General features: G+C 35.9%; 3 protein-coding genes and 1 pseudogene across 3 annotated transcripts; 3 read left to right on the forward strand and 1 right to left on the reverse strand.

Moving 5' to 3' along the window:
- Positions 1-3,629: 3,629 nt before the first annotated feature.
- Positions 3,630-5,327, forward strand: LOC125847973 (amino acid transporter AVT3B-like). Its single transcript, XM_049527743.1, has one exon. It carries the CDS (start codon positions 3,836-3,838, stop codon positions 5,111-5,113), a length of 1,278 nt encoding a protein of 425 aa, XP_049383700.1. The 5' UTR covers positions 3,630-3,835; the 3' UTR covers positions 5,114-5,327.
- Positions 5,328-6,007: 680 nt separating this feature from the next.
- LOC125848135 (amino acid transporter AVT3B-like) lies at positions 6,008-7,387 on the forward strand (annotated as a pseudogene).
- Positions 7,388-7,732: 345 nt separating this feature from the next.
- LOC125846476 (uncharacterized) lies at positions 7,733-19,396 on the reverse strand. The gene is made up of 14 exons (XM_049525899.1): positions 19,011-19,396; positions 16,458-17,574; positions 14,930-15,148; positions 12,419-12,645; positions 11,585-11,659; positions 11,350-11,421; positions 11,179-11,277; positions 10,984-11,052; positions 10,793-10,907; positions 9,931-9,999; positions 9,441-9,780; positions 9,310-9,351; positions 9,017-9,137; positions 7,733-8,820 (listed from the first exon to the last, which is right to left on the reverse strand). The coding sequence occupies exons 1-14, from the start codon at positions 19,146-19,148 to the stop codon at positions 7,918-7,920; spliced, it is 3,606 nt and encodes a 1,201-aa protein (XP_049381856.1). The 5' UTR covers positions 19,149-19,396; the 3' UTR covers positions 7,733-7,917.
- A 3,297-nt stretch (positions 19,397-22,693) lies between these two features.
- Positions 22,694-26,236, forward strand: LOC125848909 (uncharacterized). The gene is made up of 4 exons (XM_049528872.1): positions 22,694-23,076; positions 24,044-24,832; positions 25,076-25,123; positions 25,215-26,236. Exons 1-4 carry the CDS (start codon positions 22,894-22,896, stop codon positions 25,533-25,535), a joined length of 1,341 nt encoding a protein of 446 aa, XP_049384829.1. The 5' UTR covers positions 22,694-22,893; the 3' UTR covers positions 25,536-26,236.
- Positions 26,237-27,989: the final 1,753 nt, after the last annotated feature.

Below are 27,989 nucleotides of genomic sequence, written 5' to 3' on the forward strand. Positions count from 1 at the left end.
GAACCTATGTTCGTTAACTATTTATACTTGATGTTCGTTAACTATTTATGCTTGTATCATACTACAGCCTGCAATTACCAGGGCTCATTGAGAAAAAATCTAGCTGAAGCCAGAACTTTGCTGGTCTTATTATTGTATCAGATACAAATCCAAGCACCTTAGCTGGAAGTGTGATTTTTGTTAGTTTTAACATTGTGAACTTTGACTTTTTACTTGATTGACCTGGTTGATATAGTAACTTCATTAACCCTCAGGGGTTGGCCTGCTGGCAATTGACTTGAGCCTTGGGGTTTGCTCCCTTTCAAGGTCTCAAGTTCGAAACCCACTAGGTGCAAACAATTTCTGAGGGCCATCGGACTGGGTAAAACCTGAATTAACCGTGGTGCACTTGCGGGAAACTCCTTGCCGAGGGCCTGTGCACCCCCGGGACTAGTCGGGGCTCAAAGAGACTCGGACACCCGGTGCAAATAAAAAAAAAATATAGTAACTTCATTTGATCTAGACTTTTGATGCTTCTGCGTTGACATTTTTCTTTCTAGTTTTGGGCATGAAAGAGCACTTCTTTTCATGCTATGACAGCAATACGTGGTCGGTTGATTTTTGTATTTTTGGGTGTTACTGCTTTGTTGAAGTTACTGTTTTATGCTGTTCTAGTTTTCTTTAACCTAGACAATCCTGGAAGTATCTGCATTACACAATTTTACGTCGGGTAGCGGAATGTCGTAAATCTCATGAACACTCTAGTGTTACTCTTCTTTCTAGTGTGAAGAAGGGTATATAGAAGATATCTATTCACGGTTTAAGATATAGGGCCTACTTTGTTTCTCTTTACTTCCTGATCAAAAAATTGTCTTTCTTTATTTTCTTTTAGTCTTAGTTCTTAGGTTATCTAGAAGTTTTAAGAGGACAGTTTACTAGGAATATTGATCTTAGGTTACTGTGGTTATTTGGATCTCATAATGCACATTTTTTGTTGTTGCGTAGTCTCTTCATAGTTGTAGAGCTAATATATTGTTTGATGATGCAAATCCAACCAACTTCAACATCGGAATTCATAAAAGCAAGTTCATCTTCAGTATATATTGACCTTTTAATTTGTGAAGTAGACAAGCTGGTGTTATGGGTGACTCTTGGTTATTGGGGATTTTTAGTGCATACCTGCATGTAGTCTCTTGTTTTGTTCTGTTAAGCCCACAAGTTTGCTCCAGGGTTACTGGCAGCAATGGTTTGTTCATGTGAGGTATGTCACCGCAAGTTTCTGTTCATGTTTTTGCATAAATGAAGTTTCATCCTTTTTCCAAAGCAATGATATGCCTGCTTGTGAAATGTGAGGTATATCACCAAAGTGGGTATGAATTCCACTGAAATCTTGAAAGCTATTTCTCAGTTTTGTAATCTAGATAACTGTTTCCTAAAAAGTTTTCTCAGTTTATCTGGAATCTTGAAAGATCTTTATAATGCTCTGATATTCTACAACAACAACATACCCTGTGAAATATACACAAACCTTACCACTACCTCGTGGATGTAGAGTGACTGTTTTCAAAAGACCCTCGACTCATACGAAAGAACTAGACAGTGAAACTACTCAAAGGTGAATATTACTACATTTAGATGCTATAAACATAACATTTTTGAGTTCTTTTCAAAATAATTCTCATCACCTCATGAGGGATAGTTTTGGTTCAATAACACACCTTGTGTTGCATTTTTGTTCAGCAAATATCTGCATGAAAAAGGGGTAGTGTCTAGACTCCAGGTCATTACAAAAAGGAACAGTGATTTTGTCCCCAAAGTTTAATATCAAGAAAGGACAAACAAATAAGCCAAGGCGAGTCGCCACAAATGGGGTTAAAAAGAGCAAAAGTTGACGAAAAGACAGAATCTTCTTATCCAAAAGGGGATAATAATTGATGAGCCACCCAAAATAAATAATTTTGGGACTTGTTGATTAGACGATAACAAGAAAGAAAAACGAACGATGACCAATAAAACATCAATCTTAAAATGCTTCTGGATATTCTATGAGTTGCTGTGACTTTTCTTATTTTCTTTTAATATCACTTTACCTTCTTTTTGTTTCTACGATCAAAACACTTAGATATTCCTGATGCTAACGTATCTTAGAAGATATGCTGCAAAATATTTAAGCACACAAATGAAAGGGTTAATAATATTAAGACACATTTCTTAATGCAAAATGTTTTAGCTTGGTGTTTGTTTCTTAATTCAAAGGATAAAAACTTAACAAATTTCAAATACAACTGTTTTACAGAAATATTTCATACACTTGAAGACCAAATCTATAATCATTCTGAGTTTTTCAAACTGCTCATTCTCTTCGTATGAAAAGTAGGAGTATGATATTGTATTTTCCATGAATTTTTTGTGCGTAATAACTATGCAACGTGTCCAGTTCGTATTAGTGATTTTCTTTATATTAATGATGATGATGGTTGACAAATGATAATTTATTGACAGAGCCTCCCTCCATAAATGACCAATTCAAAAGTTTTTTTGTTCCTTATAATAATAGAGGGGGGAAAACGACGTTTTAATGATCTTATCATCTTCCTTTTCGACCACAAACGAACCAAAGAGAAACAAGGAAAGCAAAAGAAAACTTTCTCTAACGTTTAGTTATGAAATATCTACTTTCTAATGTTTACTATATAAAAAAATCTCTCTTACTTAAATTTACTACTAACATACAATTAATGTCTAAATCAAGGCCCCATTACGTAAGAAAACAATTAATTTATATGTACTGATAATAATTTTTTAAATATTATCAGTGAATATAAATCGATGCATTAGTTACTTTTTTCTTTCACATTTACGTGTTCATTTTATTAAAAAAGTAGATGGTATACTTTTACTTGTTCAGTTTAGAAAATCAAAAAATAATTAATATTTTCTACTATCTATGTTATTAAGTACTATTCATTTTAAAAATAATACTTTATTTATTGTTTTTTTTAGGAATATGTCAAATCAAACCTGAACAAATAAATATGAAATATCATTTAGGCTACACTCAACAAATAAAAGTTTCCTTTTCACAAGGAGCTTGAGAGATTTACGGTGTGAATTCAGATTAATCGAATATGAAAAAATAAAATAAAAACAACTACTTGTAGTTGTTTAAAGGGATAAGGGTCTGAAAAATACCTCAACTTTGGTCGAATTTGCTGTTGCGATACTAAACTTTCATAAGGATCTATTATCTCCCTAGACTATTTAATACCGTATTTTAAACATATATTTTTGCCCACATGGACATAAAAAATAATGCAAAATTATAAATAGTAATGTATCCACGTGGGCACATATATACCTTTAAAATACACTATTAAATAGTTCAGGGGTAAAAAATACGATATTAAATAATTTACGAAGATAATAGATCATTATGAAAGTTTAGTATCGCAACAACAAATTCAACCAAAGTTGGTATTTTTCAGCCTCTTCCCATGTTTAAATGGTTCATTCAATGACCAAGATTAGAACAAAAGAATTTATGTAGTATTTGAAATGACTAACACAATTGTCACTATTTTATTTTTGTTACATTGTTTGGTAGTTTCAACTTGCTCTGATTTGGAAATCTTACAGCTCTGCATGCCCCACAGCCGTCGGCAGCTTAAAGACTAGAATATTAAACTTGAAAACTCATACCAAATATACCTTGTTTCCAAGAAGATTCAAAAAGAGAAAGAAAAAAGATTCAATCTTGATTTTTGTTCTTGTTAATCAAATCTTAAAGTTTTGATTTTTAATATCTGGGGTTTGTGTAAAACTTTGATTGGATTCTTGATTTTGGGATATTAAGACTATGGGGTTCAAGAAAGATGAAGCAAGTTCATCTTCTCATGTTTTGAGTATCCCAAGAGAAGATACACCACTTCTAGGCAAGATTCAACATCTTTCTTCTCCTTCCAAGACTTTTGCTAATGTTTTCATAGCCATAGTTGGAGCTGGAGTTCTTGGTCTTCCTTACACCTTTAAGAGAACTGGATGGGTTATGGGTTCTATCATGCTCTTCTCAGTTGCCTTTCTTACTTACTACTGTATGATGCTTTTGGTCTATTCAAGGCGTAAGGTTGAATCCCACATCAAAGCTGCAAAAATTTCATCTTTTGGTGATTTGGGGTTTGCTGTGTGTGGACCTGTTGGTAGATTGTCTGTTGATCTTATGATTATTCTATCTCAAGCTGGTTTTTGTGTTAGTTACTTGATTTTTGTGGCTAATACTTTAGCATATTTGTTCAACTATTCAATTGCAAAACCAGATCCCAAAATCTTGGGATTTTCACCCAAGGCAGCTTATATATGGGGCTGTTTCCCATTTCAGTTGGGGTTGAATTCAGTTCCCACACTGACCCTTTTAGCCCCTTTGAGTATTTTTGCTGATATTGTTGAATTAGGAGCTATGGGTGTAGTGATGGTTGAGGATGTGATGATTTACCTCCAGAACAGGCCTGTTCTTGAAATGTTTGGTGGGTTCAATGTGTTTTTCTATGGACTTGGTGTGGCTGTGTATGCTTTTGAAGGGATTGGAATGGTCTTGCCTCTGGAATCAGAGACAAGAGACAAGGACAAGTTTGGGAAAATCTTGGGATTGGCAATGGGCTTCATATCTTTGTTGTTTGGTGCTTTTGGAGTATTGGGCTACTTTGCATTTGGCGAAGACACTAAAGATATAATCACTACTAATCTTGGGCAGGGATTGCTCAGCACCTTTGTTCAACTTGGCCTTTGCATAAACCTGTTTTTCACTTTCCCCCTTATGATGAATCCTGTCTATGAAGTAATGGAAAGGAGATTCTGGGAAGGCAGGTACTGTGTGTGGCTGAGATGGCTTATGGTTTTAGCAGTGACTTTTATTGCATTGGCGGTCCCCAATTTTGCTGATTTCTTGTCACTTGTTGGGAGCAGTGTGTGCATTGTTTTGGGATTTGTGTTGCCTTCTTTGTTTCACATAATTGTGTTCAAAGATGAATTGAGATGGCATGGTTTCGCTTCTGATGCTGCATTGATTGTCATGGGCACAATTTTTGCCGTCTATGGAACCTCTTCTTCCCTGATGGAGATCTTAGCAAAAAAAGCTTAGTTTCTTTTCCTCATAGCATTTCATAAGATATATATTGAAGAGATTGTTTTTATTCCTAAGCAAAGGGTAAGTAAGTCCACACTTTGTTCCTACTAGTAATTTATTTGTTAAGCTATTATTTGTGAGTATGTTGAGGGGTGTGAGAGTCATATTCTTGTATGATTGAATATTTACTGTAAGAAGTTATAATTACTCAAAAATGACCAATTTGGTTCTCTCTTCTTTATACTATACTCCACTTGTTATGTTATTCATTATAATATGTTTTGGGAATTGATTCACCACATTTGATCATCTTCACTTTTAAAACATGAAGTTAAAGACTCTAGAAGTTGCTTGGTAGAAATCATTTCAAAGACTAATTTATGTATGAACTTGGTTTTTGAGGTTTCTTGTGCTATCAAAATACATGAACATTTGAAGTTCTTGTGATCATATGGATGTATATCACTGTGATCGAAATACATGATATGTTAATTTATTTACACTCAGAACTAAAACAAATAGATGCATAACATATGTTTGTATATAGACGTTTTTCACTTAACTATGATTAATTAAAATATTTGTTATAGATTTTTGTTTCATTCAATGACTTTATTAGTATAATAAGTTGATAGATACTTAGTTCATGAATCAAAAGATAACACATTAATATGTATTAATTTCATCCACTATAATACAGTATTAGTACTTAATCCAAATTAAGAAAAGGCATTTGAAGAAAATAGAGGTGCTTTTAATAATAATATAGTGTTTTTAAAAATCGAAAAATCGAGATTACCTGAGTGGGGTGGACTGTGGACATTAGACAAACGTGAAGATTGTGTATACCATATAAAGGATAAATCTTAAGTCCAATTGTATTAGGGGATGCCCCCAAATGGATTTCTTTTATGTACAACAAAAAATATTTCATTTTTATCAATCTTTTTTGTGTTCTTGATTGGGATTAGACAACAATGGGGTTTGAGACAGACGAAGCAAGTTCATCAACCCATGTACTGATACCTGGAGAGAATGTGCCACTTTTGGGCCAAAATCAACAACTTTCTTCTCCTTTAAAGACTTTTGCTAATATTTTCATGTCTTTAGTTGGTGCAGGAGTTCTTGGACTTCCGTACACATTCAAGAGAACAGGATGGGTAATGGGGTCTCTCTTGATCATCTCAATAGCCACTCTTTCTTATTACTGTATGATGCTTCTTGTTTATTCTAGGCATAAGCTTGAATCCCAATTTGAAGGTGCAAAAATCTCATCTTTTGGTGATTTGGGATTTGCTGTGTGTGGACCTATTGGTCGTTTTGTTGTTGATGTTATGATTGTTCTCTCCCAAGCATGTTTTTCAGTTGGATACATGATTTTCATTGGTAATACTTTAGTATATTTGTTTAATTCTTCTGTCACAGAAGCAAATCCGGGAATCTTGGGATTTTCGCCTAAATCGGTGTATATTTGGAGCTGTTTCCCATTCCAGTTGGGGTTGAATTCAATTTCAACACTAACCCTTTTAGCCCCTTTGAGTATTTTTGCTGAAATTGTTGATTTAGGAGCTTTGGGTGTAGTGATGGTTGAAGATGTGCTAATTTACCTCAAGAATAGGCCTAGTTTAGAAATGTTTGGTGGATTCAGTGTGTTTTTCTATGGTCTTGGTGTGGCTGTTTTTGCTTTTGAAGGGATGGGAATGGTGTTGCCTCTGGAATCTGAGACAAGAGACAAAAACAAATTTGGGAAAATATTGGGTTTGTCAGTTGCCTTTGTAGCATTTTTATATGGTGCTTTTGGAGCATTGGGTTACTTTGCCTTTGGGGAAGAGACCAAGGATATAATCACTACTAATTTTCGACAGGGATCGCTTAGCTGCCTGGTGCAGCTTGGCCTTTGCATAAACCTCTTCTTGGTTTTCCCACTGATGATGAATCCAGTTTATGAAGTGATGGAAAGGAGATTCTATAAAGGCAGATACTGCTTGTGGTTGAGATGGCTTGTGGTTTTGGCAGTCTGTTGTGTGGCATTGACAGTACCTAATTTTGCTGATTTCATGTCATTGGTTGGTAGCAGTGTGAGTGTTGTTTTGGGGTTTGTGTTGCCTGCTTTTTTTCACTTGATTGTCTTTTAAGGATGAGCTGGGCTGGTATAGTTTGGCTTTGGATGCTGCATTTATTTTCATGGGCACAGCTTTTGCAGTGAATGGAACCTATTCATCCTTGGCAAAGATCTTTTCAGAAATGGCTTAGCTTTTTCTTTATTTTTCATGTGAAGATAATTTTTATAAGATGCATATTTCGCACCCTGATAAATTTTTCAGTTACCCTTGGCCGATGATAAACAGCATACCAACAAGAAATAAAGAAAAAAACAATATAAGATAACTTCTTTTACTACCAATCCATAATTCAATTAGTTTAACAATACAACATAAGTGACAAGATGGAAGCACAAAATGCACCAAAAAAAAAAAAATCAGTCGCAAGGATCCCAAATCCACCTCATAAAACAAAATACCTCTCCAATATAAACTGATAAAAAATGCTCATTCTACACTTTATACATTCAATATGGGTGACCAGCAAAAGTTGTGTCCACCTTGAATCGAAAAAATAATGTGGTAGAAAAGGTCAAAATTCACATGGAAAAAAAATGTAAAAATCAAGCTAATAAAATAATAGTACAACAGAGCTTATCGTGATACTAATGCATGCCGCACACATTTTTATCTAGTCACAACATTGCATACCTACAAACAACAAACTGGCCAAAAGATAAAAATGAAATAAAGACTTCGTACTAGTACTCCATCCCATCAAAACGCTTTCCAACTATCCGAATCTCTCCTTGGTGTCTGATTCTCGACCGACGTCTTAAATGGGTCATTTGAACCAAATGGATCGGCATCATCAAAAGATGTGAAACCATGACCATGATCTGTGTCCCTGGTACTGCTCATGGAATCAAACCTACTTAGTGATTCGCGAGGAGGAAAGAGCCCAAAATTATAGTCAGAGTCTGCGGTGCTGCGAAATGAATCGAACCTAGCAAATGAGTCCCGTTGCTGGAATGAACCATGATCGTAGTCAGAGTCTCTGGTGCTGCGCATTGAATCAAATCTTGAAAGAGAGTCACGAGTGCCAAAGGGGCCACTATCATTCATGTTAAAGGAGTCAAATCTGGAGAAGCTGTTCGAGTTTTCTTCAAACCCTTCACTATGTCTTCGGGGCGAGTTTGTAGAACTGTACATAGGTGTGCTAGGAACTGAGTCCCCGAAGGCAAACGGACTCTTATTCTGGAACATATTATCTGCACTCGGGGAGCCTCCTGAATTATAAGCTGGTGTGCTAGGAACAGAATCAAAGAAGGGACTTTGCCTCGAGAACAAGGTATCAGTCTGAGTGAATCCAGAGTTGTAACTTGGGGTGCTTGGAACAGAATCAAAGAAAGGGCTTTGCTTCGGGAACGTGTTGTCTGAATAACTGAATCCAGCATTGTAACTTGGAGTGCTAGGAACAGAATCAAAGAAAGGGCTTTGCTTAGGGAAGGTGTTGTCTAACCCAGCATTGTAACTTGGCGTGCTAGGAACAGAATCAAAGGATGGCATTTGATTCGGTAGTGTGTTGATGGACTGTTTGGACCCCGTTTTAATAGGGGCTAAGCCCCAATCGTCATCTCCAAAAAGAGAAGATTCCTTAAGATTGTCATGATCTGAATCCTGCATAAACAAAGAAAGTAAGCAATATAACATGGACTTTCAGCTTTTGAATAATGTCAAAGGTATTCTACGAAACGAGACAAACTCTGCAAACGAGTAGAAGGTTGCCTAGACAATAATGTTCTACAACATGATAAGTTCTTCATCTAACCAACAGTGCAAAAGTGAAAAAGAAAATGCAAAATAATCTATTTACCTTTGCAACAGAATTAACGTCCCATGCAGCATCAGTGTCAAAGTTGGTATCAAACGTACCCCAGCCAGATCCATCAAAACCTTTATCCCTCGAGAACACAGATTCAGTACCCCAGTGTTCACTGCACTCGTAAAATCAAACGAAGAGATTCAGATTTATAGGGAACTGTACAATAATTTGTAGAAGGTGAAAACCCTCTACAATTGAGTATTCTAGGCAATTTGTGGTCATTGGAAAACAAAAGAACGTGGTATACTGAATCACAAAAACGAGGAAGAGAACCACCATATTACCTTTGGGCAGCATTGGGTGAACCATCAAAACTAGTCTCCTTCCTGTACAGAACATACTCAGAATTCTTTAATAGGAAACAAGAGAGCATGATAGACTAAATGGTCAAAAGAAGAGAGAACCGCCACATTACCTTTGCGCACCATGGGGTGAACCATCAAAATTGACATCCTTCCCGTACATAGACTCTTGGAATTCTTTTGACGGGCTTTCAACTGCAATACTCCTTGATGGACTATCAGTTGGACTTCTTGCTGTTTGCTGATGTCCATGTTCCATGTCACTAACTTCTCTAGCTTGTACATGGTTTGGCAGCTTATCTATCTTTGCATCAGTATCAGCATCAGCAGATGATTTTCCAGATTCATGTTCAGCTAAAGAAGATGCTTTCTCGCGAACCAATGAAGACTTTGTTTTAGGAGGGGCAATGACGTTTTTCACATCAAGTGTCAGCTCTTTCACAAATGTGAATCCTGGAAGAAAAAGAATTCAACAACAAAGTGAGCCAAATATGCCCTCACATCCAAAAGCAACACAAAGAAGAAATAAAACTGATTCACTGGCCTCTGGAGGCATTTTGAGTGTCAGCACTTCGATTAACAAGCTGACTTCCTAAAACATACCTTCATCTTCAAACTTATCCCACTCTTCATCCCAGTCTGCTGCAACCTCTTGGATGCCTGGTTGCCAACCTTCGAAAATACAAATAATAGTATGAGAAAGCATTTGAAAAGAATTTACATCAAAGAAAATTACAGACCAGAAAACACATTGAACTTAGGTACACAAATTTGACGCTGGTGACAGTGGCTAAAGTTATACATCACGCAACTCCTACTTGGCACTACAAATTGCTGACCAATGGAGAATACACACGGATCTCCAAAGAAAAAAATTAGCATCATATCATGAACTAAATGGTCATGAGGTAAATATAAAGAGGGAAGACTTGTATTTTGAATTGGAGGTTTCTTTAGAGAAATACTGGCCAAAAGAGTCAAATCCATAAACAGTCAGTAACAAGTTAATTCTCATGCCCCAATAAAGAATACACTCAAATTAGCTGGAAGAATGAAAGGCATCGGCTTGAGATTGACCAGTGACTTTTGGATCTCTGTTATAGGCGGTCGAATGTCCAGCTAACGTGCCTCGTGGAAAATTCTTTTTGCAGGCCCGTCCAGCTCATTATATTATTTGCCAAGAATCAAGATAGGTGAAACTCAAATGGCACTTCTAAAACAGAACAGACTCCGCTAGAGTCACAATTTCTTCCAGGGAACCATTTTTTATCATCAAGATTCTTCTCAGGAACAATAGCTTAAGTCACAATTCAGCACCCAAAATAACAAGGCATTGGAGTTATATTTTCGAAAGGATCTTCTTTATTAGATTTTACTGATTTAAAAATGAAAATATACCAATAGATGAGACAACCAAATGAAAGCTCATATCTTCACACAAAGTATAAAAGACTTGTACAATTACCAAATGGAAGCTCAAGCAGTGTAGTTGGTTTAGCTCGTAAACCATAAGTTTTGCATCGTTCATTCAGTGATTTTACTAGCTCCTCAAGGTTCACCTGAATGTGACTAGCACGGTCCTATAAAAGAGAAATGACTGCTTCAAAAAAGTTCTACTTATCTCTACCAAATTGAGTAGTGAGACAATATTCCAACCTGGATACCATCAGTCTTGCCATCTTGATCCATTTTAACAATTTCCTTGTATAGCTCCATTTTTTTCTCCTATAAAAGGTTCAGCAACATAACACCATTTAAACACAAGCCAATTTCACATGATTTACAAAGAAAATATGAGAAAGGGAAGTTAACTTTGCACCAATGCATTTGACAAAACAAATCCACAAATACCTGAATATCCCGAAAGGTGGCCTCTTCAATTGTCAATTTAGAAGCAACATCTCCTGTCTGCTTGTATTTCTCTTCATATTTTTTAGCCAATAACTCAACCTGTCAAATTCTCCATTTTAAGTTAAACAACATATATGAGATGTGGTTTCCTATGTTCAGAAAAGTTTTTACCTCTCTTTTGTCAGCGGAAGTTCTTTGAGTGATCTCATTTAGTCTATTGTCGCATCGACTTTTGTATAAAATCTGGTAAAAGAAATAACAGGAGAACACAGACCATTATAGCGTTGTAGGATCTCTTCTTTTGGTATACAATTGTTAATGAAACTATTTACCTTAACAAAAAAAAATATCTAGATCTCTGAATATAATTGATTGAAGTTGAGGTGCATAAAGATCAGGCACTCACTATTTCTTGCATCTTTGCATGGTAGAACTGAATTTTTTCTTTTGCTTCCAAAATTTCCTTCTCCAATTCCATGACCTTCAATATTATAGCATAGAGGGGGGAAATTGTATTAATTAGTGTTGGCAGTTGCAAGCACTTGGAAGTAACGCAAGCACCAACCGACATAAGAAGAGGCTCCACTAGAATTAAGTTAAATTCACACATGAAGATCCATGTCTGGTCCTTCATAGCATCAAATTAACAATTAAGGAAATTCAAAAAATGCCAAATATTCATTGATTATAGTTCTCTAAACACTGAGAAATAATCCAAAGTTAGTGCTACAACTGACATGATAACCAAGGAAATTATGATAAGACAGACACAAGACACAACAGTATCCATACCATGCATATAATTCACATTCTGAAGCAAATTAAATGTAGCATTGTTGTTTCACACATCAGACAAACTATTTGTCAATTGGTTCCGAAAGAAAAGTGTCCATTTGCCTTCTAGTACATCAGACCCAACAAATAAATACAATATAATCTAGTGTTGAAATAAAAGAAGACGGAACACACCAGCAAATACTGCCAAGTTTCCTGCAATGCACAAAACTGCATCTAGGTGCAAGTGTTAAAATGGCGGTCGCATTCGCACACTTCACTAGTAGACACATACTGTTCAAGATCCATCTCAAATTGCAATTTGTTTTCTCACTTGTTTGGTTAAAGACCCAATTCGTGAAACGTAAATTCAGATAATCATGGAAAAAGAAGGAAGTATTGGAAGAACTGAGAAAAGAGTAAGGAAGAAAGGAAATAGTAGCCGAGAAGAACAGTTAAATTTCACCTTCTTTTCTGCATCAGTTGCTTCCTGGAACTTTGAATTCAATGCATCCTGTTCCTCTTGACTAAGTTGGTCAACAAGATGCTTCTCCAGTGCAGGAACTTTAGGCTTCTGTTGACCAGACTGCACAACTTCATTGGGCTGGGGAATGGGAACTGGACGTGGAGGTCTTCCTGGAGCGCCAGAAGCTATCTGTCCTGGAACCCTTGGCCCCTGTGTTTGCTGGGAGGCTGGAAATCAAAAGAATCATGAAACTAAATCAAAAGACAAGAAACAGGAGGAGAATTATCCAGACTGATATGGATACCAAATAACATACTAGCAAAGTCCTAGACAGATTGACAGTTCTTTTTCTGCTATACAATATATACTAGAATTATATCGTGCAATACGAGGACAAATTTTTAGATGATGTTAGCTTCCCTTCTTGAAATGAGGAGGAAGAGAGTTTGATTGGGAACTGGTACCTACCTTGGAAAATAGGAGGAGGTTCAAATGAAAGTTATAGATTGCCAAATACTACTAATTTCCTCCTCCTTCTATTTGGTGCACTCTCTTCAAATAAATAGAAAGTGCTTTTACTTCTATTTCATACCTGAATGCTCAAACAAATGTTTTTTTCGAAACTTTAAATATAGCTCCAATACAGCCTCCCATCAACACAAGTACCGGGTAACTCTGTCCACAAGGCATGGACAGATGAGAAGAAATCACATAGTGCTTTTGCCTAGGCGCGGAACTACGGGGGTACAAGGGGGCTCAACTGAACCCCTTTGTCGGAAACTTACACTTTATATATAAGGTCAATTTACTTATTTATATATAAATATTAAGTTTCGAATCCTCCTAACAGGCTGCTCGGGGATGATTGATTGATTGATCTGATTGTATGCGACGGACATGTATAAATATATTTTGATGTTGTCGTTCCTACTTAAGCCGAGGGTCTTCGAAAACAGCCTCCCTACCTTGTGAAGGTAGGAGTAAGATCTGCGTACACACTACCCTCTCGAACCACACTTGGAGAATTACACTGGGTTTGTTGTTGAATTCCCTTAACACAATATGCACTGCAGCTCAGCGGCCAAAGGACATAATGTGTAGCCCACAGTTGTGGGTTCGAGTCTCGCTAGAGACATTCTTTTTACCTTTTTTTGAGAAAGGTAACTTAACATAATTGGTAACATCCTTTTTACCTTTTTGAATCCCTTTGGCAAAAGTTTTGGCACCACCCCTATTTTTGCGTCCACTGAGATTTGGACCCCGGACCTCATGGTTCTCCATCCACTTCATTGAACACTAGGCCACACCCTTGGGTGCGATAGCTAATATATTTCTAAAAGATACAAAGATGACAACAATGGCCATACAATTAACTCCCAAATATGTGGGAGAAAAAGAGAAGACAACTTTTAGTGTCTCCTCTCATCCAATATAACTTGGTCTACACAGAGATATTTTAAGGCATGCTCTGGAGGAAATTTTAGGCTCAGAGATAATTTCTCAACATTCAAATAATATTATTACAGATCAAACTATGGCTACTCATATTTTGCGATTCAAGTTTAAGTAAATTGTGAATTGGGAACATTCCATATACAAAGTTACCATCAGATGAAATGCTTATAATGCAAAGAGTGAAAGAATCTTAGCATCGAACTCAACAACCTTAAAGTTATGGCTGATCGGAACAAGATATTTAAAGACCACTTCGAGTGCCCTTATATCCCCTTTGTTCCAATTTATGTGACCTAGTTTGACTCAACACAGAGTTAAAGAATAAAATGAAAACTGGACACTTGTGACCCCAAACACGTCATAGCATTTGTGCAGCTCTAAAATATATGAATCTTGTTGCCTTGACCATGCTGTAACATTTGTGTTGTTACACAAGCTTCTCAATGAGGGTAAAATGGGAAGTATAACGTTAATTGTTTCCAGTGTCATTCTTTTTGGGAACGGACAAAAAAGGATGTGTGACATAAATGGGAATGGAAATATTATACACCTCAACACCCTTCGCATTTGTAACTTGATTTTTGGGCTACCCACTATGACTTGAATGCTGACTTACAAGTATGAAAACAGGCTTACCGAAGGTTAGGCTCTGATATCATGTAATGGGGAAGAGTCTAAGAGGCTGTTTGGATTGACTTATTTTAAGTAGCTTTTTGGCTTTTAAGCTCTATTTAACTTTTCGAAGTGTTTAGAAAAGACAAAAAGTGCTTTTAAGCACCTACTTTTAGGTCAAAAAAGTACAAAAATAAGCTGAAAGGCAAAAGTAGCTTTTTAACTTATAAGCTACTTAAAAAAGTCAATCCAAACACCCTTAAGTATCTAGTCGAAAACCTCAGTCTATAGATGGAGAGAATCAAGACCTTTATAAACGCCTTTAGAAGCCTGTATATACTAATCAAAACAGAATCAGCTGCCCTATTTGCTAATACACATATGTGCATTCACTAATCATGAGCCATGCATAATGACTATTATAAACAGAGGAAATAAATTTACCTGGCGTGTGTCTCCAAGCAACAGCACCATGTGGTGGGACAGGCTGACCAGAAGCAGGCAATAATGACTCGTCAAAAATAAGATTGGTCGGAAGGACTGAAGGAAGAGGGTGACCTTCCCTGTGCCGCTCCATCAGGTAAAGAGCAATGCAGAATTCCCTTAAAGACAGCATGCTGTCGTTGTCTTGATCAGATAAATCCCACACCTGTATCAGCACCTCTGACAAACGAAAAGCATACCATATTATTGTTCTGGAGGACCAAAAGCTCAGAGATAGAAAGAAAATTCAGCATGAGTTCTTGTGAGCAAGAAAGATGTTGTGCCAAGGGTCATAATAGACAGCACACCAATATCTTAAAAGACCTGTAAGAAAATTGTAGCCTGCTTAAAGTATGAAGTGCATAACCCCGACGGAACATAAAACGATGCGCTATACTAGAACTATTGAGAAGTAAAGAGTCACCACACATTCCAAATTTCAAGAAAAGCTACTAGATGTTTGAATAAAAACCATAGTCACTGTAAGCCTTAGAATCTTATGATGCAAAGCCCTTACCAAGCAAGAAAAAGTTTGTGCAGGCAAGAAGTGAGCTACCTAATCAAGTTCCACTATTTAATAGTATTGTGCATCCAACATAAGTATTTCAAATAGCCAATTTCACAGGGAGATATCATGATTAACTAAATAACTTATCTGGTTTAAGCTCTTCCAAACAAAGAATTATAGTTTGTAAGAAGTAAACCAACTTTCTAAAAAACTGTAGATGAATACGAAAAAAATTAAGGATAGATGATTTATCTTTTATAAGAATAATTGGACTCTAACATATCCACGTGGCTCTTAAATCTCTATCACTAATGAAATCTACGTAAATAATAAGTGTATCAAGGAATTCTTACTGAGACAACTTGTACTTCTAGTTAATAAATGAAGTACAATTACTCAATCTAGCAAATCAAATCTGAGTGCACACTTTTTTTTTGGGTGTAAAGAGGAATTCATAAATGAAGCAGAATCAATACTTAGCCTCTTAGAGTCCCAGTAAGTTAGAACATGATTTTCTTTAGTTTTTTGTTCACTTGTACATATTTCAGCACTTCCCCAGCGCTGCAGATTTGATAAAACATCATTTCTCAAAAAACAATTGCGGAACAACACAGCTACCAAAGTTGAAGGGCAAATAGCAAGTTTAAGAAGATTAAGGGGCATTAAGCACTCGCCCTTCCCACAAAGAATAATCAAACAAACTCGTGACCAACTTTCTAAATTTACAAGCTACCACAGAGATCAATCAATGTCCCAGAGTCCCAATCATCAAAATCGAAGGCTTCCAACTGCAAGTACAGCAGCAAATATTGATGTCCCCAATCACTTGATAATAACTAAAGGATACATAACACATTCAGTTGATCGTAACAAAACCAGTAATAGATATTTGTAATTACCAAATAAATATCTGTCTCGGAATTAAACAACCAGAATGAACATGGTATTTCACAAATCATCATGGCAGTAAGGAAATCAAACCTCGAGGCAGCTTCCAACTTAGAAAGAGGTTCCTTGCCTCCAGGCCAGAAATTTTTCCATCCCTGTCTGTGTCCACAGCCATAAATACTTTGCTGTACTTCTGATAATCAGACCGGTTCATTCTTGGCCAAGGAATCTGAGACTGACTAGAACGAGAATTTCCAGCTGCATTAGGATTTGCAGCAGCACTTGGCACTAAGACCTGTTGGTTTGGTCTCCCAGTCAACTGAGCTTGCTGATGCTGATTTACCGGTTGCTGTGGAAGTGCAACTTGTGAAACAATTGGGCTGACCTTTACTGGATGTTGGAGCCCTGCAGATGCAGGGACCATGGCTGGTGAGACTGGGAAGCTGCCAGCAGAAGATATACTAGGTGCGGAGTTTTGTTTTGGTTGAACTGATGCAACTGAAAAAGCATCTCCGAAAAGCGAGTCAGATGCAAATCCATTTCCTGAAACTGGAACGGCTTTAGGATCCTTAACATCTGGCTGGTTACCACGCAGAGTTGCATCATTTAAATTCGATGAACCTGGCGTTGCCAAATAAGTAGTCTTTTGTTGGTTCTGTTGTGGAGAAGCATGATCAAATCCATCCTGACTTCTAGAATTTATACTGATATTAGGAGCTTGGGAAGTAACAGCTGCTTGGGAGCCACCATTGCCAGAAAGCCAATCAGAAGAATTGGCAGGACTAAAAGCTGCCATGGTACCACCTGGCATTCCTTGACTAGAAACACCTGGTTGAGACGGGAAACTGGTGCTCGGAACAGAGGGTCGAGGAGGCCGCATATACTGGCTCTGCTGAACTGGTAAACCCTGTTGACCCCTAATGCCAAAACTTGGTGCTGCTGTTGGAGCAGCACGACTAACTGGAGGCACTGCAGCACCAGTGACTGGAGGCACTGCAGAACCAACTCTATTCGCTGGACGAGGACCTGTTACAGCTGCAAGGTTTATCTGTGGGGCAGGAATTTTAGCTGAAGTTGGCGTAAATAGTGCAGCTTTCACTATTTCTGGGGTCAACTCTCGTTTCTGCGCCACTGTAACAAGCTTAAGATAGTTGAAAAATTCCTGGCGGCTAAGGAAACCGGTACGACTTTGATCAACATATGTCCATATCTGCATAAAGGCAAAAGAACACGTGAACTGTAGTAAAAAGACATGGGGAAAATGATAGATCCAGACGTTAGACAGGAGCTGCAGATGGACATATCTGCATAAAGGCAAAAGAACACGTGAACTGTAGTAAGAAGACGAGGAAATTGATAGATCCAGGCGGTAGCAGGAGTTGCAGATGGACTATTTACGAACTATAACTTCTTCCACATCTAGATTATCTTGCAATCTGTTTCTAGACCTGTCTTCTGGCAAGCATCATAATTGTTGTTGTATTACTTTATCAAGTATCAACAACAATAATATCTGAATCTTACCACTCTAGCAGCCTGAACCACAGAGCTATCTGCAACTTTTGTTACATTCTCAAGTGGCTCTAACACATTTTAGTAATCGTCCTAGTTTCAAACTTCAAACTCTACTATTTACTATCTTCTATTCTAAGTTACCAGACTGCTATTCATTTTGTTATATTACTGGACATAAACGTTAAGATTTCAAAAATTAAAATATGCATAGCCATTTCACTACTACTCCGACTAAACTTTTCATGTACTCATATCTGCTACCCGTTTTCATATTGTTTCCGTTGAGTTCCAAATATTCATCAAATGCAACTATTGTAAATTTATCTGCTTCTTTTTACTGAATTAAACCATGTCTTTCCACCCGAAGCACCCAATTCCTGCTGCATAGCAAGAAGGTTGAAAACTCAAATGACCGGAACACTTCAAGGTATTTGACAATAAAATGTTTTGACCGCACACCACTGTAGCAATCATAGTAGAACAGGTATAAGCCATCAATAGAAATAAATCAAGTCATGGAAGAAGAGGTAGAAAGGCATGGCATGGCATAACCCTTCGGGGTGGCCCAGTGGTTTGGGCTTGGGACTTCCATGTTAGAGGTCTCAAGTTCGAAACCCCTTGCCAGCGAAAGCAAGGGGTTTGCCTTCTGGGTCGAGCTCGTCGCACCGGGCTTGCCTAGTGCGGGTTACCTCTCCTATGTGGTTTACAAGCTATTGCATAGGAGCGGGGGTTTTACCCTGTGCGCACCCAAAGGGTAGCGGCTGCGGGTTTCCCTTGTCATCAAAAAAAAAAAAAAAGGTAGAAAGGCATGGCATTGCAATGAGAAGTGAGGCAAACCAACATCCATATGTTAGTTTTAATGGGTGGGGGGTAAGGTCTACCTACACTCTACTCTCCCCACCCACTTTGGTGGATTTCACAGGTGGTATATTGTTGGGATTCAAACCAAATACGGATTAACAAGTAATAGTAGCAACTGGACTTGCAACAATTCAAATCACCGAAAAAAGACGCATACTACATGATAACTTAGTAAACTGTCGATAACTAGCTTCAATTTCCTTACTTCTCCTTCACTCTAGTAGATGAAGAAGGAAGACAATAAGAGAACACAGAAGTGGACGAACGAACCTGAGCAAGGACTGGTTTAGGCAAATTAGAGCCTTGAAAGAAGGCAACAGCCTCAACACCACTGATCCGACCATCCTGATCCAAATCTGCTCTGCGAAAATAAGCCTCAAATTGATCCGTTTGGTTCTGCGCAGCCATTACTGAACCGATTCAATCAGTTTGAGAATACTGAATTAGATCTGCGATAAGGAATTAGGGCAGGGAATTAGAGAGGTTTAAGAAGATCCCAGGTGGTGATCCGCCGCCGCCGGACAGTGGGCAGTGGTGGGATCGATAGGCGGAGGATCGAGAAAAGTGATGTCGGAAGTTCGATGGGGTTTGTGCTTCGGACAGCACAATGCACATAGCATTACTCTCTCTCTTTTGATTGCACCTTCACACCTTTGTTTTTTTTTTGTTTAAAATAAACTACGCTTTTTTTCGACAATATCATCATTGTGTGCTGTAAATTTTGTATTTATCTACTCAATTTCAATTTGTTTATTTAATTTTTATTTAATAAAAAAAAGGTTATATAAAAAAAATTAAATAATATAATTTTAAATTAGAGATATTATATTCTATATATAATAAGCTACAATACAAAGATTTTTATAGTATTTAGTTACATTGTAACTATCTTGTTAGCTTTCAACCAAAAGGAGTACTTCTTTTAAATAATAAATATGTCATTGTATGAGCTATTTATTACTCATTCCTTTTGAATTTGTTAATATGATTTTGATCTGACACATAGTTTACGAAAGTAAATTAGATTTTGAGAAAAAACATTAAGTGATACTTGAAATTGTCCCAGATTTTCAAAAAGACACTTTAACTTTGTGTGCATCCTATTACCCCACAAAACATTCAAAATCACAATAAATACACATTTTTTACACAATATTTCCACTTTGGACAAAAATATCCTTCGAATGTGCAATTTCTTAAAAACAAAAAGTGGGACCCATTATTGATGTATTGAAGGATGTTTTGGTAATTTTCCTATGATGAAATTGTTTTGTTTGTTGTTTAATTTTTTTAAAATATTTGTATAAAATATTATAAATCACAATAATTATTTGCTTAAGTATTCAAAAGATATAAAAATATGTAAAAGATCTGATTAACTCTTCAAATTTTATCAGTGACACATAAATTGGACAAATGAAATAATATATATTATTTTAAAATTACTTAGAAAGTACAATAATTTACAGTAATTAACAATATAATATTTTAAAGACAAAAAAAATTGATTGAATCTCAAAATTTTATTAGTACCACATAAATTGAGAAAGAAAAAATAACCTTTATTATTTGAAAATTGCGTAAAAGATATTACAAAGCATACAACAATAATTAGCAATTTAGAATGTTAAAAGACATAAAAAAATTTTTACCATAGTTAACAATAATTAAAAATTTAAAATATTTTAAATTAATATTCAAATTTGATTAACTCTTTAATTTTATCTTTGTCACATAAATTGAAACAAAAAATGATACATATTGGGCCCATGCTAGCACGAGCTTCAATGTCTAGTACTAATAATACTCCACAAATAGGAAAGTAGTATGTCTAACTACCTACAAATATTCTATTTTAATTTTTGATTTACCCCTATAATCATGGATCATTTATTCATTGAGTTGAAGTTATACATGTCTTGCATAATCACTTCACCCCCAATATTTCTAGGCCTATCTTTACCCCACCTCAAGCCAACACGACCAACCTTTCGAACCTTCTTTTAGGGGATTCCAAATATCTCATCTTCATATATTCGAACCATCACAAGCTCCTTTCCGCATCTTATCTTCTACAGGGTCATGATCTCACCTCTGCCTATCCCCATTCCTAATTTTATCTTTTCTAATATGTCTACACATCCATCTTAACATTCATATCTTTGCTACTCTCATCTTTAGATATGAGAGCTTTTGACTGGTCAGCAATCCGCTTACTATAATATAGTTGGTTCAACTACAATTCTGTAGAACTTATCTTTAAATTTTTACAATATATTTTTATCACAAAAACACTGAATGTGAGCCTTTATTTTATCCAATCTATCCTAATACAATGTGTGACGTTCCCACTTCCCATCAATCTCTCTACTACCTTAAATTATTGACCTCAAATATACTTGAAAATTTCTCTATTCAAGAAAGGTAACTTGTGTGTCAAGCACACCACATTTATGTTCACTTCATAAATTGCGTGATTGAACTTATACTCCAAGACTCGTTTTCTTATCTTACTTAACTTAAAATATTTAGACTTTAGGTTATGTCTCGAAGCCTTCAGTCTCCTATTAAAGTCCTTTTACGTCTTGTCAATCAATATTATATCATCCACAAAATATATTATCTCATGATCTTACTTTTGTGTTTTACACCAACTTTTTCTAATAAGCATAATTTATTATATTAAATACAAATTTAAATTTTAAATTTAGACTATACCCAAAATTTTATCAAATGATACAGAGAAGAAGAGGGTGAGAAAATATATTATTAAACAAAAAAGCATTTTCTCGCATGTCTTAAATATCCGTGCTATATCTATTTATTTTGATTTTTCACTCTATATTTGATATCCACATTAAAGCTCAATTATTTTAAATTATCGCGTAAAACCTCTTTTGGAGAAAATCTTTTCTACTAAAAATTTATACGCGGATCTTCCCTCTACCCCACCCACCCTCCGCATTGATTACCTCCTTACCCCAACCAAAGGACCATCAAGGACACACAACTTCCTTTTCCATCCCCACCATATCGATTTCCCTCATGACCAATCATGAAACTATTTCCAATATAGCAAATCTCAAAATAGTCCGTTTTTAATATTTAATGTTACGTACTTATTTTGGAGTGTTTATCGAAAAAATCTACTCTAAATATATAATTTAATTTTTAAAAATCAAATCTGAAATTTTCTAGATACTTTCAAGTAAAAATAGTCATAATAGTCCACAACGTACCAATAAAAATAGTCAAAGTAGTCCACAATGTACCAAATGGAAACTTCCACTAATTCACCGTAAAAAGAAGTCATAAAATTAATTTCTCCAATGACATTGGTGAAATATCTCTGAATTAATAGTACTTTTTAGTCACGTATTAGTTATTCTTTTTATTTTTATCCATAACAAATTATTTATATTTTTAATTTTATTTTAAAAATCACACTTCCGTCAATTATGAGCAATAAACTAATCAATAATAGTTTTACTAGAGTAATACAAACTTGTTTATATTATTATATATTAATTTCAAAATAAAATTATTGAGGCAATGCACACATTTATTAAAAAAATATTTAGAACATAAAATAAACATCATTTTTCACTTTTGTCCTTTTAGTTATTTTCAAACTATTCTTAAAAATAGTATAAATAACTCAAAATAAAATCATAAATATAAACAATTTACTCTCTTGAAATTGTCATTTATAAAATATAAATAAGGGGCAAGAATGAAAAAAATACCCAACAACTCTCTTGAACTATAAATAATTTACTTATTTTAAATTGTAGAAAAAAAGCTCAATAATTTAATTATTTTGAATGAAAAATGTAATTTTAAATTTTTTAACAACGTCAATTATAAAATATGAGACGAAAGAAGTAACAATTAATATGAGACAGAGGAAGTAATAAAAGAGAGAAAGAGCAAAAAGTGGAGCGAGTCTTGTATTGAAGGCCACATATGTTCCCTCATTAAACGCACTGTCTCGTTTCTCTATCAACCTTTTCTCTTCCCCAAAATTTACGGAGCTTTTGATATTTTCTTTGCTACTTTCTGTTAATACTCGAAACTAATAATCAAATTCGTAAACAAAGGGAACGTAGTTTTGAAATTTTCAGATCACGATTGTTTGATTCAGTCATAAACAATGTCTTGTTCATCGTCGTCGGCGTCGGAGGATGACGATGAAGGATTCGATTCTTACCGAAAGGGAGGGTACCATGCCGTGAGAGTCGGCGATTCATTTTCCGGTGGCCGATATATCGCTCAACGAAAACTCGGATGGGGAGAGTTTTCCACCGTTTGGCTCGCTTATGATACTCAATCATCCGTGAGTTTTGTTTTCATTATTTCTTTTCGATTTTTGATAAATAATTTTATTACGAAGAGTTGATGATTGAGGTGTACTAGTTGTAGTTATCACTATTATTACAAAAATAGATGTTTGCCTCAGTTATTATGCCAGCAGCAATTGACATTTCACTGCTTTTTGCATCTGTATCATTCTGGTTATGTTAAGAAATATTTCCAATTTAATCTTCACTGAAAAATCCTGTTTGATGAAAGAATAATCATAGTATTGTAATTAGCATTATTGCTTATGTTCTTGACAGACATGACAATGAATATACGTGGCTTCTTTACAAGTATGTGAGAGTCGTTACACATCATCAAGTGTTAGGTCCTTGATGATAAGCATGATCCCGTGTACAGTAAAATTAATGTTTGAAGTACCTGTTAATTGTTTGAGATGACTTCCATTCTCCACTCATGAATCATGATCCCTTATAATGGTGCATGGCTTGTAATGTTTTCCTAACAATAAGGGCATGAGAACCATGTTCCCTTATAATGGTGCGTTGCTTGTAATGTTTTCCTCGCAATAAGGGCATGACTCAGTTCAAGAATTTTGTAGTGTTTGCTTCTTTAGGTGACTTTGTTTTGTGATAAAAAGCATTGGTCTTTGGGAACAACTTTGACCTGAATTGGAGTCAGTTGGGTAGATGGTAGAATGACTTTTTGAGATTAAATATCAATCTATTAGCAGCACCTGCTGTAGGTGTTCAAGAACAACCTCTAATTATGATTAAGCAGTTAAGTGCAATTGATGTTCTTCATGGTTTATTTGCTTTGAATTTTTAGTGATAATTAGCCATTTTCTTAGCGCTGAAATGTTTCAGAAACCCTTTCTCTATAAAATTAACTTTAGCAATAATTTTCGTAGATTTCCTTTTATTGGTTTGGAAGTTCACAAGGATCTTTAAGAACTTTAATTTAGTATGTTTGTTTTCTCCTAGGGTTTTGTTGCCTTGAAGATCCAGAAAAGTGCGCCACAATTTGCTCAAGCAGCTCTTCATGAAATTGAAGTCCTTTCTGCTATTGCCAATGGTGATCAATCTAACAGTAAATATGTTGTACGGCTTATTGACCATTTTAAGCACACAGGCCCTAATGGACAGCACATATGTATGGTTTTTGAATTTCTTGGTGATAGCTTATTGCGGCTTATCAAGCATAATCACTATAAGGGCCTTGAACTGAACAAAGTTAGGGAAATATGCAAATGTGTTTTGACTGGTTTAGATTATTTGCATGGGGGGCTTGGAATTGTTCATACAGATTTGAAACCTGAAAATATTCTTTTACTTACTACGATTAATGCCACAAAAGATCCCATTAGATCCGGAATGACTCCCATACTTGAAAGGCCTGAGGGGAACCCTAATGGAGGAGTAACAATGAATATCATTGAGAAAAAGCTAAAGCAAAGGGCAAGAAGAGCAGCAGCTAGGATATCAGGAAGACGTTCTTCAATGGGTGGAGTAGGAGGGACTCCAAAATCAAATAGATCTCTTGATGGGATAGACTTGAGGTGCAAGGTTGTGGATTTTGGAAATGCATGCTGGGAGGATAAGCAATTTGCACAAGAAATTCAAACAAGACAGTACAGATCCCCTGAAGTTATACTTCAATCTGGATATTCATTCTCTGCTGACATGTGGTCTTTGGCTTGTATAGCATTTGAGCTTGCTACTGGTGAGATGATGTTCACTCCCAAAGGTGGAGAAGGTTTCAGCGAAGATGAGGTAAGATGATTTCATCTGTGTTTCTTTGTTTAGCTGTCCTTTCATTGCATAATGCAACCCGTTTCTCAGTAAAAAAATAATAATCTGAATAAGTGTTATGGAGTATTTTTCTGATTTGAGGTCTGGTTTTTTGGGTGTAAGGTGGAGTCGACCTAGTGTTGAAAGAATTCTGTCCAATAGATTTTACTTCCTGAAGAGGAATTATTTTATAACTTCACTTGACTATATTTTGGCGGGTTGCAGGATCATCTAGCTATGATGATGGAGTTTCTAGGAAAGATCCCTCGGAAGGTGTGCACATTATATTGTTTTTGTAGCCTTGAAGAATTATTTCTGAAAATAGCTGCTGATTTTATTTTTTTACAAACTTATGGTGGAGCAGATAGCCGTAGGTGGGGCTAGATCCAAAGATTACTTTGACAGGCACGGAGATTTGAAGAGGATCCGTAGACTTAAATATGGTTGTCTAGATAAATTACTAGTTAACAAGTATAGATTTTCTGAAAGTGATGCTCATGAGTTCACGGAATTTCTCAGCCCTCTTCTTGATTTTGAGCCAGAGAAACGACCAACTGCTGAGCAGTGCTTGCAGCACCCATGGCTCAACTTTAAAAATCAAAAGCAAACAGAGGTGAAGAATGAATCAGGTGTGGAAAGGGTTAATATCGGTATGAGCAAGCTACAAATTAAGGTGGGTAAGTGATGTTGGGATGAATAGTCTTGTCACTGCTTATGTCCCACTCTCCACCTGTATCAGTGCCACTTGTGATTTAATTTTTTGGATTGTTTTAGTTTCTTAGTAAGATTTGATTCATTCATTAGTAGTTTTGGATGATCATGATGGGGAAATGACTTCCAAAAGAGAAATTGACCTCACTCCAGATTCATGGTTCTAGTGAAGTTGACTGTCATTGAAGGAATGATTCCTTCTTTCCCATGATAAAGTAGTTGCCCGTGTTCTGTTGAGGGCCCTGAGGAAACAAAGCAAGTTCCATAATGACTGCTATATGGCATCATTTGAACTCAGCATTATCCACCAAAGGCAAGAGACATTAGCTGCCTGAGAAAGTTTGCTTTTTAAGTCACTCTGGAGAAGTATTGAGGAGCCATACGAAAAGGAGAAAAAGGGGGGTTGCTTTTGTATACTCAACATTAGAAGGGAACAGCCTCGACTTTATGATGGACGCAGTGATGCAAAAAGCTGGAAAAGGATTTCTAACTCATGATGAAGACCCCTATGACAAGACATAAAATTTTTGTATACAGGATTCTGAAATTTTGTAAGTTGTATCCATTTCTTTTAGCTAGCAATCTAACTTTATCATGTGTATTCAACATATCTTGTATCTTTGACAAATGTGGAAACAAAACTTTTGTAATTTTGACCAAAAAGAGAATGATATGAAACAATTATTTTCAGTAGGCTTGGTTTTAGTTTTGCTCATATGGTTCATAGAAGGATATGGAAAAGTAGTTATATTGTTGTCATTTACCATGAAAAACAATGTTATATTAAGAGAGAACCACAATTTATAGTAGGGACACATTGTATTGGAAAGAAGATGACAAAAAAGTAGAGGAGAAGGAATAGGATGGTATCCCATTATGACCACCATGTGCCTCTCCACCCAAACCTTGGGAGTGTTAAGGTCCAGAGTCAGAAAAAGTAGTAGAAAATAAATGATTTTAAGAAAAATACAACTTTTCGTCAATAAAATGTAAAAGCAACATCTATTTACCTATAGTGATTAGTGCTTCCCATGGAGTGTATATTTTGAGTTTGAGAACATTAATTGTATCTCTAAGTAGGTATAAATAAATAAACTTGCAGAAATGGTATGATTGGATCTGTAATCGCGTTAAATACATTTATTTGTTGAATCTGTATAGATGTACCGTGCTCTAGATCCAAATTATATTTCAATGTGATGAATTATTGCTTGGTAGGTAGCAATTTTTCTGGATGATCGCAGACTCAAGTGCAATTTTCCACTCACTTGAAAACACAATGTAGTCTGCTTCAACTCCTCAACAATGAGAGAACATTCTTAAGGCACAATGCATCTCCAAACATAATTGCACCTACGAAAATAAATAAATCAATCCATCAATTATGCTTCACCCAAAAATTAGTTGGCCTGCTATACTGATCCTCATTCCTCTGTATTTGTTCTACTCTATCCATATCAGAGTTATTGTTCCAATACAAATGAAAACAAAGACATCAGGAGTAAAGAAAAATATCTTGTTCCTTCTCTTTTGCTTATGTGGGGGTTGGTGGAGGCGAGAGAGCATCAAGGTTCAAATCCACAAGCAGAAAGCAGAAAAATAACCCAACAAACGAAAAAAAATCAAGCAAATTCAGGTCAGTTCAAGATTTTCCAACCTTCCAATATCAAAAACAGAGGACTTATACATAATTCACCATAATACAGGATAATAGTGTGTGTGTAGTTAATGAAAGGACAGCAGTAACAGGCAGTTTAAGCATTTAACACTTGCTATATACTAAGAATAATTAAACTTCAACTGTCCTCAGTATCACAGCCTCAATTTGTTTAGCTAGTAGTGTGTGTACTTTTGAATTGGCTGCCACTGTTACTGTTAAGTTCATGCTAGAGTTAGGTTCAACTTCAATGAATGTTGCAAAATTTAGTGGAATGGAATTTTGGGTAAATGGCAATTTTATCAAGTTCCATAGATTGGTTGTGATGAAAATTTAAATAAAGATACGTAACTTACCTGGTAAATGATCTTGAAGCTTGAGAATGATGTTGCAGATCCAACCCCAGTTTTGAATGTGGTCAGCATAGTTGTGTAGTAATTGGTAATTAATTTCAGGCATGACCTGCAAAGGCATGGTCAAAGACTCAAAATCAATGTTGCCGATGAAAATGAGTTCCAAGTCTTTCCTAAGCAGCACAAGGCAAATCTATTTCACATTAGATGGCCATAAACGTACCATTTCTTGCTAGGAATCAAGATAGGTTGTTGTCCTCTTTTGTCCAGATAGGACCTAATAATTCACTAAGTTACAGATTCCACGTTGAAATGACACATCAATGAGTTTTAAGACAATCATTACCTTCTCACACACTGTGTTCTTCCAAACGAATTCGCTCCTCATCATAATCCTTTTCTTCAGTAATATCACAAA

Source organism: Solanum stenotomum, chromosome 12 (assembly GCF_019186545.1).
Source record: "Solanum stenotomum isolate F172 chromosome 12, ASM1918654v1, whole genome shotgun sequence".
Taxonomy (NCBI): Eukaryota; Viridiplantae; Streptophyta; class Magnoliopsida; order Solanales; family Solanaceae; genus Solanum; species Solanum stenotomum.